General features: G+C 47.3%; 1 protein-coding gene across 1 annotated transcript in view; it reads right to left on the bottom strand.

The window, feature by feature from the left end:
• The window catches only part of NPC1 (NPC intracellular cholesterol transporter 1), a 43,675-nt gene that overhangs the window by 2,748 nt on the left and 25,216 nt on the right, over positions 1-15,711 (bottom strand). Inside the window, exons 11-22 of the mRNA XM_043888827.1 lie at positions 14,259-14,361; positions 10,561-10,750; positions 9,797-9,979; positions 8,921-9,035; positions 7,031-7,158; positions 6,795-6,935; positions 5,330-5,419; positions 4,756-4,946; positions 4,038-4,153; positions 3,262-3,391; positions 1,934-2,134; positions 434-665 (exon numbers count right to left, since the gene is read on the bottom strand). Of these exons, the coding sequence (XP_043744762.1) occupies positions 434-665; positions 1,934-2,134; positions 3,262-3,391; positions 4,038-4,153; positions 4,756-4,946; positions 5,330-5,419; positions 6,795-6,935; positions 7,031-7,158; positions 8,921-9,035; positions 9,797-9,979; positions 10,561-10,750; positions 14,259-14,361 (1,820 nt within the window). The remainder of the gene's footprint in view (positions 1-433; positions 666-1,933; positions 2,135-3,261; positions 3,392-4,037; positions 4,154-4,755; positions 4,947-5,329; positions 5,420-6,794; positions 6,936-7,030; positions 7,159-8,920; positions 9,036-9,796; positions 9,980-10,560; positions 10,751-14,258; positions 14,362-15,711) is intronic.

The following is a 15,711-nucleotide window of genomic DNA, read 5'->3' as shown; positions in this document are numbered from 1 at the left end:
GTCATCTCTCTAGCAGGGCCTCACTGCCACTCCCCCTGAAGCATGTTCTTTTCCTATCTGAAGGGCACATGCACTGGGTCTAGCTTCTGTTCATACTTTTTCAGATGCGCATACATTCAAGACTTAAAAAGCAACTGGCAACTACACGAGAGGCTAAAAGTCCTGGTCAGAAAATTCCATTCAGAAGGGGCAATTAGTCAGAGTGGAAATGGAACATCTTGCTGTCATCAGGCTACATACTTCAACAACTCACCCTTTACAGTAATACACGCAGAACACTTCAGCCAGACTGTGAGGTCACACCGTCATCGTACGTGACCACGTCCAACTGCCCATGTGCACCAAGAGCAAGAGCTGACCCTGACCTTCCACCCCAAGAAACAAGGCACGTCGGTGGCACAGGAGTGAGGGCCGAGCGCTCCCCAGGACTCACCATGACCAGGTTGACCAGAGACACCGCGTTCAGGCTGATGCCCCACAGCCACATGACCCCAAACATGTTGACCAAGATCATGGCGATGGTGGCGCACATGATGACCGCGGACCACAGCTCACAGCCCAGGAGGACCAAGGTCACCAGAAAGATGGCGCCCAGGGACACGCTGAGGTTGAAGATGGTGTCGTCAATCATGGTCAGGTACTGCTCATAGAAGACGTAGAACACGCTGGAAGGGGGAGAGGGTTCTGTTACTGCTCGTTCTCACTCCGGGGGCTCTACGCCTCATCCTGCCGCCACTGCGAAATGAAGCTACCTTGAGAGGCAGGCCTCACAGGAAACCTACCTGTTTTTGTAAGACTCGCCTTTGGCAGTTCAGCTGGACCTCTGACCACTGACGCCTAAAGCAGGGCCTCATAGACATGTATCTTATATAAAGTTTTTGTTCATATGCCCAATCCATTCTGCTTTGTGTTATGTGTGCTCAGTCATGTCTGACTCTTTGTGACCCCCTGGCTCCTCTGTCCATGCATGGGCTTTTCTCGGCAAGAATACTGGAAAGGGTTGCCATGCCCTCTTCCAGGGGATCTTCCCGACCCAGGGATTGAACCTGTGTCTCCTGCATCTTCTATACGGCCCGTGGCTTCTTTACCTGCAGAGCCATCAGGGAAGCCTCCATTCTGTTTTGTAGGCATTCATTTATAAAGAATATTTCATGGTACTTTGGGAAAACAAGTCCTGGTCTATCTGGAGGATTACCCCCAGCCAAACAGGGTCTGTGCAGGTCCTGAGGAGATAATGCTATTTTGGCAAAGTTAACCAGCTCCTCCTAGAGGTCAGGACACCCACTCTGAGAGCTCTTTCCCCAGGACAACAAGCTGGCCCTCTGTCACGAAAAAGTCAAGGCTCGCTGAACTGAGACCCTGGAGGTTGGTGGGGAAATCACTTGTTTCTCCTACTTTCCTACATTTTCCAAATTCAGTATTTCATAAAATATTTTCTTAATTTTTTTTGGCCACACCCCTCCGGCATGTGGAATCTTAGTTCCCTGACCAAGAATCAAACACATGCCCCCTGCAATGGAATTGTGAAATCTTAACCACCAGAGCGCCAAGGAAGTCCCAATATTTTCTTTATAATGAAAAAAAAAATTAATAAATGAAAGCAAGAAACCTCCATAAAGGTGCCATCTCCAGTAATCTGCATTGGGAGCCCCGCCTTGCTGGGTCCTCCCTGTGGAGCTGCTTCCCAGGCGCCCCCACCCCCGCGCCCCGGTGCTGTTCTGCAGGGTGAGCTCCGCGTTGAGACTTTGGCAGGTGCTGCACAATCCGGCTCTCCTTGCCCAGACGCCATATCCAGCGACAGGCTTCCCCCGAGCTCAGGATGGAGCCAGGCTCAGAAGAAAAGCCAAGTGTCAGCACCATACCCCCACCAGCCCCAGCAAGGAAGCCCTGGCGTGTGGGGCCGCTCCCCAGGACATCCTCATGTACACTTTACCTGTATGGGAACACGCGGTGATCACCCCCTTGCTGGTTCATGGTTCTGGTGATGTTGCTGGCGATGAGGCGGGCCTTCTCCATGGCGTCAATGAAGTCGGCCGAGGTCTGCAGCACCGTGTGGTAGGTCATGAAGTACGTGGCGCCCACGATCGTGCCATTGTCCAGGATGTTGACGGCCGCACTGTAGGCAGCGTGTCCCCTGCGACAAGACAGCGGTGTCAGAGGCCACACCTGCAGGATCTGGGCAGCCAAGCTCAGTGGGGTCACCTGACCCTGGGCTCAGGAGTCAGACCAGCTGTCAACTTCAGGGACAGGGAAGCCTTCGAAAGGGAAAGAGGTAGGTCTAGCTTGTGCCTTCCCACACTGGCTTTCCTTTGCTGCTTTGGTTTCTTTCCACGCAGCTGCTCTTGTTTCTGCAGCTGGCTCTGCTCTGCCATCCAATGTGTTTTTTTACAACAGGAGGCAGGAAGAGACAGGGGCCCTGGAGTCAGGTAGCCATGAGATCGTCCTCAATCCTGGAGCCCCGGGGTAAAATTACTAAATTTTGGCTGCAGTGTCATCTGCAAATGGGTGCACCACCATCTCCTCACAGGGCTGTATATAAACGAAGTAGTGCCAGGCACGATTCAAGCTCAAAAGAAGCTCCCTGTGAGTGGTGGCTGTTGCCTTCCAAAGAGCTGCATTCACTCTGACTTGTTTATGCAGGCTGAGTGTTCAGTCTGCAAAGAGATCAAGATGCAAGCTTCATTCCTACTTTGTTTTCAGGGACAGACCTCAGTCATCTCTGCTATTTCCGGGCCAGAGAGCGTGTTTCCATGGTAACTGGCTGCCTGGATGGATGGGGAAGTGGGGCAGCCCAAGAGCTCATGTACAGACAGGCTGACAAGAAGCACAGTGGGGACAGAAAACCGAGACCTTTATCCCAGGCAACATCACCAGAACAGATCCGCGGTCTCATATACCTCACACACAACTGGACAAACCCTTTCACGTCCTGAAATGCCCACATCCCTCCTCGCACTCCACCCTGCTGGCAGCCTGCACAGGACTCTGAGTCCTTTGGGCCACCAGGAGGACCAGGACACAGGGAAGCCTGGGACCGAATGCTTAGACCAATCACAATCAGCTGAGAATGAGGAAGGAGGAATTTTCTTCAAAGGTGGTTTGGTTTCTCTGCTTTCACAGAAGGGTGGGCACAGGGTGGCACATGGCAGAAAAGAGAACCTTCCCGCCCACCATGCCCACCCAGTCACTCCTCCACCCCCCAGCTTCCCAGTGCACATGACGAGACTCGGGCGTGCAGCTCAACGGCTCAGCCTCCCTTACCCTTTGCCACACTTGGGGTTCGGGTTGTCGGAGAGGAACATGGGCAGGAACCTCATGAAGTCTGCACCCTGAGGTCTCTGCTTGCCCTCCGGAGTCAGCGGCCGGCAGCGGACACAGGCAGGGTTGACCACTGTGCAAACGGGTGGAGGAGCCCGAGTGAGAAGGACGGGTGTCCAGATTAAAACATTTTAAAATAATGACAAAGAAATGGCAGGAGTTCTTCTCCTAAATCTGCTTATCCAAAAACTTCAAACACGTGATCTTTGCAGTCTAATAAAGTAGAAGTCCCATCTTCCCTTAACACAGGATGTATAAATTTCCTTCCCCGAAGCAGGTTTCCTGCTTTAAGGACAACCTCAGTATGTTATTACCAGAGCACAGGGCTTCCATGTTTTATGAAAAGAATTCTAGGACAACCTCAACACACTTATGAAACCATAGGGCAATAGTGATAAACCAAAGAAGGCAGGCAGGCCCATGACAAGCTACAGCCAGATAACAATTAAGAGAGGCTGTCCGTGTCACTGGGAAAAGATAAGAAACCTGAAAACCATAGTCCCCTGACCCGGTTCAGCCTGCAGGCCCATGGGGGGCAGGAGACAGGACAATGGGGCATCTCCAGAGTGGACGACAGAGAAAGGGGACAAGGACAAGGGGGACGAGACCCAGCGATGGCCGATAAAAACAGGTGGAAGTGGAGGTGACAAGCAAATGATTTTTAAACAATAAATTTAAAATTTTTTTAAAGGGAAAAGATCTAGAAAAGGGTCAAGTACCCGACGCATTGCAGAACTGCTCCGTGCTATTGTAGATGCGACAGCAAGATGATTGAGGCTTGACCCAGTCAAAGTAATCGTCGATCCAGGACGATGGGGCAAAGCCTATCCGGGTGCTACAGAACAGGAGAGAAAGGGTTACAGGTGCCCCCACGAGGAGGAAGTCTCCAGTTTCAGTCCCTTTTCTTGAAATTCAGAACTTCCTTTTCTAGACCTTCTCATTCCACCCAGTCAGAAGACAAACCACATCAGTACTTAATGGGAAAGGCTTCAGAATATAAGATGGTCCTGCTATATTTAAAATGGACAACTAACAAAGATGTACTGAAGAGCACATGGAACTCTGCTCAATGTTATGTGGCAACCTGGATGGGATGGGGTTTTGGGGGAGAATGGATACAAGTACATGTAAGTTGAGTCCCTTCACTGTTCTGAAACTATCACATTGTTAATTGACTATATCCCAATACAAAATGTTTTTGGTGTTAAAAAAAAAATTAAAAAGAAAAACTGAATTAAAAAATAAATAAAATGGTTGTTGCTTAAACCAAAAAAAAAAAAAGAATATGAGGCAGTCTAATTAGCCCTTTGAGAGGTTTTGCTCATGTCAATTCAGCCTGCATTCTGCAAGACAGATTTTCCAGGAGAAGCCATCTTTAGAGAGAGGCGTGAGGCCGAGGTGCCAGGCCAGGCGCCCGTCCGCGGCCGGGGTACTCACTAGCTATCCAGCTGGGCGGCCGTGAAGACCTGCTGCACCAGAGAGTCGTTGTTGCAGCCGAGACCCCCACACACCATGTTCTGCCCCTTCAGGGACGTGTAGTCGTGGCCCTCCTCCAGCACGAAGTACACAGGTGGGCCTGCATGCAGGTACTGATTCAGGGACTGGAAGTAATCCGTCACGTAGGAGTCCTGAGAGAGAGAGAGAGAACACACGACGGGACACGGCGTCAATGTCCTGCGAGCCGAGACGCCTCCAGCCCAGGTTCCTGAGTCCCTCCACAGCCGGCACCCCTCCCCACCCTGGGCCCAGGTGCTTCTCCGGTCAGTCCCACCCTTAGGAGGGCACCTCATAAGGTCAAGCCCGGCTGCTCACATTCTGGAGCGGTGCCCAAGGCCTGAGGGCTCAGAAGGCCCAGGTTAGTGGGCAGAGCTCCGGGGCAATCCCTGGGACATGGGAGAGCCCGCCAGCACCTGTGTTCAGAAGCCAGCAGAGGCTGAAACGACCGTGTGTGCTTGGGAAAATGTATTCGCTGTGGGCCAAACAAGTTAGAATAAGAGAGAAAGCATCTTACATCCGGCATTGAAAGAGACTGATCCAATCCGATTGCTACTTTGTTTAGGACCGCGATACTGAACGAAAGCACGCCCACAAAGACTGCTACCTGGAACGAGAAGTGAGTTACAGAGCCAGAGCTGTTGTGAGCTGGTAACATGAACCAGGGACTTCTCCGGTGGTGCAGTGGTGAAAAATCTGTCTGCCAGTGCAGGGGACGTGGGTTCCATCCCTGGCCCGGGAAGACCCCCACATGCCTCAGAGCAACTAAGCCCATGTCCCACAACTACCGAGCCTGCATTCTGCAATAAGAGAAGCCGCTGCAATGAGAAACCCATGCACCACAACCAGACGGCAGCCCTCTGCTCACCAGGAGAGAAAGCCCTCGAGCAGAAATACAGACCCAGCGCAGCCAAAAATAAAAAAAAAAAAGAACACAAATCAGATCTTAAACACACAAAACAGGGCTTTCCTAAACTGGAAAGCAAGTTTAAATGACATACTAAGAAAACAAGGAGTCCGGGGCAGTGGCTGAAGTCACGGTCTCTAGAGCCAAACCACCTGGTTCAAATCTCGGTTCTGCCTCTGACAAGCTGAGTGACTCTGGGGGTAGTCATTTAACCTCTCTGAGCTTCTATCTCCTTCTCAATAAAACAGGAAAAATAGAACTTGTAGCATCAGATAGTTTTGTGGATTACATGAGAAAACTCTAGGAATAATCAATCCAGAATTTAGCGTAGCATCCTGTACTGACCACAGTACCAGATATTAAGTATTCAATAAACGCTGAATATTACTATGACTGGAATGAATTTATGCTTTTAGCAGAGATGTGATACACGATTGCTATTGGGTATATCCAGCATGTAAACTATGAAACGCTCTTACACGGCTGCTGGGGACAAGGGACAGTATGTGTGTGTGTATGTGTGTGTGTGTGTGTGTGCGTGCGTGTGACATTGAAGGTGAGGACAAGAGTGATGAGACAGATTTACTATCTTGGCGGCCGTGGTGCTTACACAAACCTGCAATAGCTGAGAAACTGACAGAGAACTAGACACACACACTGTGCCAACGTCAAGCTCTCGGTTTTGATCCTGAACTACAATTATGTAAGACCGCGGGAGGCAGCTGTGAAAGGGCAGCAGGCTCCTTTCTATGAATCTGTAATTATTTCTTTAAAAAACCCCAAAAACTCCTGTTTATATTGACTGCTAAAAATATTTTATATATTTGTTCATATCTGCTATGGTTTTTTTTTTTTTTTTGGCCACACCACACAGCATGAGGGATTTCAGTTCCCCAACCAGGGACTGCACCCACGCCCCCTGCGGTGGAAGCGGAGTCCTAACCACTGGACCACCAGCGAAGTCCCAAGCATTCTCATATGTATACTTAACAGCTGTCGGCACCCTTCCCGAGGTGACTTCTCAGAAGGCAGGTGACAAGTCTGTTTGGGGACACCACGACAGACAGGCTCGTACCACGAGGGGCCGCATCCAGTCCTTGAGCAGAAGCGGGGCGTAGGAGTTTCTGAAGAAGTGGAACAAGCAGCTCTCGGAGGCCTGGACGCCCGTGTTGTCTGCTGCCCCCTTGATACAGCAGAGAACGTCTAGCTGGTTCTTCTGAGGGGACCAAAGGAGACAGAGGTCACCCTCCGGCCGCCTCACCCAGATTTCAGACTCAAAGGAAATGGGCTGCAGTCCTGATGACCACTTACCTCTTGCCGCTTAATGTCCAAGCCCAGGAGGCTCACAAAGCAGGTGATCTGCAGGAGGAAGTCGATGAGGACCGCCATGCCCGCAAAGAGAGAGAATGTGTGCACGGCTGGCATCACGGACAGGCCTCCTGCGGGGAGAGGACAGAGGTCACGTCCTGCCCGGCCGAGGGCATGCGGGCCTCACACGCACATGCATGGATGAACATGCGGCCCCAGAGCAGCCAAGTCCAGGAGGAGACCCCCACCTCCCCCTCCCAAAGGCACTTTGTCTGCGGGTGTCACACCAGAACCACCCTGGGAGTTAAAAACGTAGATTCCAGGGACCTGATCCATCCCATTTATCAAAGCGATGGAAATTCAACCCTAATTCTACTGTTCAGAATTCTAGGGCCCCATCTCTGTAATTTAACCCTCTCTCCACGCAAATGCACGCACATCAGCCTCTAAGAACCATTAACATAGGTCATTGCTTATGGGATCTGCTGTGATTCAGTCCACACGAGGGATGGTATTTCTTATCTGCTCTTATATCATCCAATCCGTCTCTAGGTTTAGTTACAATCAGACGAGGGTGCTGCCTGTAAGCATCCTCTAGGCTACTAAGACTCAGAAACTGAACACTGGCCGCCCACGGGCCACACGTGTATCATCAACCCATTTTGTGTGTGTGCTGTGTGTACGCTCAGTCGCTCAGTCGTGTCCGGCTCTTTGCAACCTCATGGACTGCAGCCCACCAGGCTCCTCTGTCCGTGGGATTCTCCAGGTAAGAATACTGGAGTGGGTTGCCATTTCCAATTCCAATATCAGAATTTTAAAACATTTTCAAAAACATAAGGAGCCAATATTTAACAATGAGGGTCACAGTGTCACCTGAGTGAGGAAAAAAAAAACTAGATTCACAATGTTGCTTGAGAAGAAAACAATCTGGCAGCACTGGGCTGGCCTCTTATTAACAGGAGCCACGGGGTCCCCCCACCCCAACTCCTCCTGTCCTCACAAAGGCACTCCAACCTTAAAGCCCAGGGTCAGCTGCTGTCACCAACACATGTGCACTGGTTTTCTTATCACAGAAAGAAAGGAAGTAACTGTTTTGCATCCGAATCTATCAGAAGGAACCACAGGGCCACAGGCTCCACAGTGCACTGCTTTGCGGAAGTGGAGCAGGACGTGTGCTAATGGTGTGTGAGTCCGAAGGCCATACGTGCGCCGTCCCTCCCACGGCCCCTTGTAAGGTGTGCTGCGGCCCCTGTAGACTTTTCCATTTGCGACCCACAGACCGTGCGTCTTCCCTGGTCTTACGGGGCAATCCTAGCCAGTGTCCTGTGCAGAGGACGTGGCCAGTGTCCTCTTACTTATCACCAGACATGGGGCAGGGAGGGGCGTAGGGGATTTCTCCACATAAAAAGACAGGAACGCTGGGTCGTGTTCCAGCTCGTGGCTCCTTGTACAGACGGAAGATTCGACACCCCCCTCTGCTCAGTCACGAGGGTGCTTCCCTGTGAAGTGAGTGTGCCGAGGGGGAAGACTGCCCTCAGGAACAGGGGTACACACCTCGAGGGCTAATGCCTGTGACTGTGGAGTTGCTGCTGGGAGCACCCGTGGCTGTGCAAGGCTGCTATTTCAAGTCCCAGCCCTCTCCAGTGCTGCCCCAAAGGGGAAGGGGCAGGAGCCCTAGGTATCTGAGCCAACCACATCAATACCACCCTGAAAGAACGTGAGAGAAGATGCTTGCTAATGGTGCCCAAGTTACTGCCACCCATTCTCTTCGTGGTCCACTGTGATACTTTATAATTACAGAATACGGCTTAACCAAGGAGGAACGCAGAGGGGCATGCTGACACACCCATGCTCAGCACACCGCAGGGCTGGCCGAGTTCCAAGAGTACTTACCTAAGAAAAACGCTACCGTCTCTGCGAAGGATGAGAGGAACATGCTGGGAGCCACTTCTCCCAGGACCCGGCCCACCTGTTGGTCCACGGTTTCCCCTTGAAGACGTTCATCTCTCTTAAAAATAAAAACAGTGAAATATGTAACATTCACATGTCTCAATTACAATGCCACCTCTTTGTTTCTTGGCTGCCTTGTGTTAGCCTGATGGTAAAGAAAAATGACTGGCAGCGTCTACTTGTCGTTTATAAACCTTATACAACAAAGTGGTGAGGACCCCAAACTTCTCATGTTGATGCATTCGGGGTATTTCTGAAGCCCGGAGCCAAGGGAACAGGTGAGAGGCTAAAGGAAGGACTGAATCAGGTTATCAGGAAAATACATGCAACACAGGCTGCAAGTGGCTGAACCTTTAAATAACACTCCTAGGTGCCACTGGGCCTCCACCCATGTAACGCCTGCAGGACGAGGGACCGTCGGAGAACCAATGGAATGACGTCATCTTCTACGTCAGGGTCCTACGTTGACCTTTTGCCTTTTAATAGCACTTTTTCAAGTCCTTCCTTCTTCTACACTATGTTGAATCATTTTAATAGCTGCTGTGCCCAAAATATTTTCCACAAGTGTATTAGCACTTTTTGCACGCATGTTGCACATATTTAAAACCAAATTCTCACTTTGAATCTATGCCACCAAGCAAAGAGAAGGGTCTTATACTTCCTGGTCTCAAAGGGTCCAGAACAAGCACCAATACACAAGCACTCAGAGGCATGGAAATGAAGCCTCCACGTGTCACGCTCACAGGTACTGCGTGCAGCCAGCATGCATGCACGTGGGGCCTGGTACCTGGTCAGACGCTGTGAGGCTCTGAGACGTACCTGGTAGGTCTGGACCAGGATGAAGATGTTGTCCACCCCCACAGCCAGCACGAGGAACGGGATGACTTCTATCACAATGAGGGTGAGGGGGACCCCGATGTAGCTGAAGATGCCCAAGGAGCAGGCCACCGAGCTCAGCACGATCAGGACACCAGCGATGCCCAGGGAGATCTTTGAATCCACCTGGAGATGCCACAGACATAAATAGTCATTTACAGTGTTTTCTGTCCTGCTCCTAACAGGTCCTCACTTTCACCTCTTTAGAAGCTTATTGCCCATCCAGATTTAAACATACAGTTCCCAGTTTGAGAGAAGACATGAAAAGTTGTCTAGGTCTTCCCAGGCCACATATTTTCATGACCCTGCATTCTTAAGTGATGGCAAATTAGGTAAAAAAAAAAAGAATTAGGTGAAATAAATTTTAAGTTGAAGATAAAAATTTGGAACTAAAGAAAACAAGGGCAGGAAGCAGAAAATGTGACAAACAGTTAAAACACAGACAATTTCCAGTTAGGACTCCATGATTCCATTGCAGGGGGAATGGGTTCAACCCCTGGTCAGGGAACAAAGATCCCAAATGCCACATGCCGAGTTGTATGGCCAAAAAATAAAAAAAGCACAGGGCAATTTAAGGCAGTTTTGAACATAATGAACTAGGATTAAATAGAGGCAAAAACATGACATCATGCTATATACTGCCGTTTCTCTCTCTCACACACACACACACACACACACACACACACACATATATATACCCTACTTACCATAAGCCTGTGACAGCTTTTGATATGCCCCAAGGCTATGGAAATATATAAAAACATGATGCCATAGCTGATCAGAACAGTGAAGACGTCACTGTTACTTTCACGGTTTAGTTCATCTTCAATGCTTCGTTCAGCCTTAAAAGAAATGGTCAGATTTGGATTCTCATAGTTTTTCACAAAATTTATGAACCTAAAAGGGTAAGCAAAATTTTATACTGTTAGTTAAAACTGAGTGACAGCTAAGTGAGGAACTTCTTCCTAACTTTTAAGACACAAAAGCCACATTTAACCCTTCTCCCTCATTAGGACTTTATATCCTAGCCAGATTACAAAGTTCCATGCTGAGTTTTGTATCATTTAAAACAAGTTGGGACCAAGTTTAAAAACTGCTTCATAGTCTCATTTCATTTTCTAAAAATGATTTCTAAATGCTCATGGAACAAAAATTTTAAAAATTGATCTCAGAGTCAATGCAATCCCTATCAGTATCCTAGCTGACTTCTTTATAGAAAGACAAATGGACTCTAAAATTCTCATGGAATTGCAAGGGGCCTAGAACAGCCAAAATGTTTTTCAAGAAGAACAAAGCAGGAGAATTCATGCTCCATAATTTCAAACTTACTGCAAACCAAAAGTAATCCAGACAGTGTTGTTACCAGCATAAGGACAGGCATACAGAACAAAGGATCAGAACCAAGTCCAGAAATACGCCAAGTATCTTCACCTAATTTTCAATAAAGGTGGCAAAACTATCAACAGGGGAAAGAATAATCTTTTCAACAAATGGTGTGGGACAACTGGACAGCCATATGCAAATGAATGCAGTTGAGTCCTTACCTCGTATCATATACAAAGAACTCAATGGATCAAAGAACTAAACATAAGAGCTAAAACCATGTAACTGTCAGATGAATACATAGGTGTAAACTTCCAGGTCCCTGGGTTAGGCAATGGTTTCTTAGCTATGACACCAAAAGTATGAGTAACAAAAAAGAAGACAGATGAATTGGACTTTATCAAAATTAAAAACGTTTATGTTTCAGAAGACACCATTAAGAAAGCAAAAACACAGACCAGAGAAAAGAAGAAGATATTTGGAAGTCATAGATCTGATAAAGGATTTACAGAATATATAAGAATTCTTCTAATTCGATAATAGAAACATAAACAATCCAGTCAAAAAATGGACAAAGGCTATGAATAAACATTTCTCCAAGAAAGTTAATATAAATGGGCAATCAGTGCATGAAGAGGTATTCAAATTCATTAGTCACCAGGGAAATGCAAATCAAAACAGCAAGGAGGGAACACCCTGGCAGTCCGTGCTGAGGACTTTGTGCTTTCACAGCCAGGCCCAGGTTCAAGCCCTGGTTGGGGAACAAAGATCCCATAAGCTGCACAGCGTGGACAAAAAAAAAAAAGCTGCAATGAGATATCAGTTCCTGCCCACTGGGATAGCCAGAATTAAAAAGTCAAATAATAACAAGTGCTGGAGAGGGGTGAAAATGAAAATGCTCCCCACACGCTGGCGGGAATGTATAATGGTGTGGTCATTTGGTTTTTTGGCTGCACTACAAGGAATGGGGCATCTTAGTTCCCTAACCCGTGGGAGGGCAGTCTAAACCACTGGACCACAAGGGAAGACCCATAGGGGCAGTCCGTTTGGAAAAAAGAGTCTGGCAGCTCCTCAGGGTTACCATATGACTGAGCAAGTCTACTCCTAGGTGTATACCAACCAAGAGAGAGGAAAACACGTTCACACAGAGAAATGGAGGCATGTTCACACAAAACTTGCATGTGAATGCTTATAATTGTTCCTAATGGCCAAAGGTGGTGGTTCATCACAGCACTGTTTATAATAGCCAGGACATGGAAGCAACCGAGATGCCCATCAGCAGATGAATGGATAAGGAAGCTGTGGTACATATACACCATGGAATATTACTCAGCCGTCAAAAAGAATTCATTTGAATCAGTTCTAATGAGATGGATGAAACTGGAGCCCATTATACAGAGTGAAGTAAGCCAGAAAGATAAAGAATATTACAGCATACTAACACATATATATGGAATTTAGAAAGATGGTAACGATAACCCTATATGCAAAACAGAAAAAGAGACACAGAAATACAGAACAGACTTTTGAACTCTGTGGGAGAAGGTGAGGGTGGGATGTTTTGAAAGAACAGCATGTATATTATCTATGGTGAAACAGATCACCAGCCCAGGTGGGATGCATGAGACAAGTGCTCCGGCCTGGTGCACTGGGAAGACCCAGAGGAATCGGGTGGAGAGGGAGGTGGGAGGGGGGATCGGGATTGGGAATACGTGTAAATCCATGGCTGATTCATATCAATGTATGACAAAACCCACTGAAATGTTGTGAAGTAATTAGCCTCCAACTAATAAAAAAAAAAAAGAAGAAAAGGGAAAGGAGATGAATGTCTCAGAAGAGATTTCTAAAGTCTGATGACATTGATTCTTAAACCTCATTTTCTTGAATAACACTAAAAGAAAATATAACTTGTGAGAAATAAAAAAAAAAAAAAAAGAATCTGCCTGCAATGCAGTGAGACCCAGGTTGGATCCCTGGGTCAGGAAGATCCCCTAGAGAAGGGAATGGCTACCCAACCCATTGGAGAACTGGAGAAATGACCTGGAGGATCCAGTGGACAGAGGAGCCTGGCAGGCTACAGTCCATGGGGTCACAAAGATCAGACACGACTGAGCAAGTTTCCGAGAAACAATGCACATGTTCACCAGCTGATGAGTGGACAAACAAAATGTGGTCTAACCACAGGATGGAATGATCTTCTGCCATAAAAAAGAATGAAGTGTTGACACATGCGGCAACTTGGATGAACCTTGAAAACATTATTCTAAGTGAACAAAGCCAGACAGGAAAGCCCTCGTATGTAATTCCATCCATGTAAAAGTCTGGAACAGGAAAATTGATGGAGACAGAAAGTAGACTGAGGGTTATGTGGGGCCGGGTGTTAGGAGGGAGACTGCTGCAGGAGATGGGGTTTCTGTCTGTGGTAAAGAAAATGTCCTAAAATTGACCATGGTGATGTCTGCACACATTGGTGAAAATACTAAAAGCTACTGAACTGTACACTTCAAATGGGTAAATTGTATGGTATACGAATATCCCAACAAAGTTGTCCAGTGTCCCATTCTCCTGGGCCCCCCTCCCACTTCTTCAGAGGTTACATCACAGCTAATCGGTTCCTGGGTCACTTACTTGACATCCTTTCTAGGCGTGAACAGCATGCATGACATACATTTGCCCAAACATGCTGACCAGTTTTTATTTAATAATTCTTGAACCATTTATTCATATTTACTTCACTATTTTTAATGATGGCATAACATTCTACGGTACTTCTCCTTACTGATACACACTTAGCTTGCTCCCAGGTTTTAGCTGTTAGAAAATAACTAAGGGAGCATTTCTGCATAGATACCTGTGCGTTCCTGTTGCAGGACTATGTATTTAAAGAATGTTTACAAGCAAATTAATTTATGTATTTTTCACAGTATCACTAGAACCAAGTGAAAAAAATGGCATGACTTAGATCTGATGTTGGTTAATTCAGCTGAACGTCATATAAATGACGTTAGTGTCATCAATGGACGCTAGCGTCCACCTTCCTTTGAGGAGAGCAGCTGGTTTACCAACCCTGTGAGCAACTCACTCTCTTTCCCAGGCCTGGGCCCTCTGGAGCTTCTCTGTATCGTTATAGTAATTATTGACAGGAAATGTAATCACAAGGGCTGTGGCGTTATTGTAGTTTTGATCTAGAAAGGAAAAAGGTGACATCAAAAAGCAGATTACAAGCATGCAGAAAACCAGATCAATATGAGGAGGGGGAGAAAAATCACAAGCTGGCTAGGTGCCCGGTTTCTCATGGGTCTGAAGCTTAAACAAGCCTGAGCTCGTGGAACAAAATGGGAGGTCACTTGACCTGGCGCTTGTGTAGTTCAGCTAGGGAGAAAAGGGGACTCTCGAGCAAATGTAGACGCAGTTGTCATTCTATCATGACTACCCAGCACGTGCTGGGTGACAATTTCAAACAAAGCGGAAAGGTGTTCGGGGAAAAGTCTCTCCTCCCTCCGTCCCCATCTGTGTCTTAGCTCTCCTCCTCACACCGTGGCGGCTGCGGCCCCTTCCAGCCACAGACCACGTGCACAAGCACAACCTTCCCCTTTCCTTCTTGTTCACACAAATAGTAACACACCCTTCTGCAAACACTGCCTTTAAATTTACATCCTGAGAATGCTGCTTTAATAGACGCAGCACTTCCTTATTCTTGTTTCTGCTTATGATGTTTTCTAGTCCAGTTTAACTCCATCTCCGGCTGATGGATATCTTTGCAAGTTCTTCTTTTTTTTTTTGGTATTATAAGTAGAATTACTACAAAAATTAACCTGATATTTCTAACACATAAAATCCATATTTGTAGGATCAAATCTTACAAGCACTCAGAATTCAGAAAAAAAAAAATGTGCATTTTTAATTTGGATGGATCTCCCAAACTGCCCTCCAAAAAGGCCATCCTGTTTTTCATTTCTTTATTCAACAAAGTATTTGCTGAGACCTACTGTGTGCCAGTGTTATCTTAGGGACTGTGGATACATTAATGAGCAACAGAAATTAAAAATCTCAACCTTCCTAGAGCTTATATTCTAGAACCATTTACACTCCCACCAAAATGCAGTTTGCCCACGGCAGGGTTTCACACACACAGGGTTTTGTCAAATTCTCAGATCTTTGCTTTACCATCTGAGCCACCATGGAAGCCCATCAGGCTGTAAAGACTCTGCCTGCAATGCAAGAAACCGGGGTTTGATCCCTGAGTTGGGAAGATCCCCTGGAGGAGAAAATGGCAACCTACTCCAGTATTCTTGCCTGGGAAATCCCACTGACAGAGGAGCCTGGTAGGCTACAGTCCATGGGGTTTCAAAGAGTCAGACACCACTGAGTGACTAATGCTTTCACTTTAGATCTTTGCTAATCTGTCTGTTACGTGAAAGACTGGAGTGAGAGATATTTCACTAGCTTGAAGTAAGGTTCAGCATTTTCTCCATATAATTAAAAGCCCTTTGTACGTCTTCTCTTATTAACACGAACACGGCTCTGCCCACTTC

The sequence above is a fragment of the Cervus elaphus genome, chromosome 27 (genome assembly GCF_910594005.1).
Source record: "Cervus elaphus chromosome 27, mCerEla1.1, whole genome shotgun sequence".
NCBI classification, from domain to species: Eukaryota; Metazoa; Chordata; class Mammalia; order Artiodactyla; family Cervidae; genus Cervus; species Cervus elaphus.
Note: the sequence above shows the minus strand (reverse complement) of the source record. Positions and strands in the feature narration are given on the sequence as shown.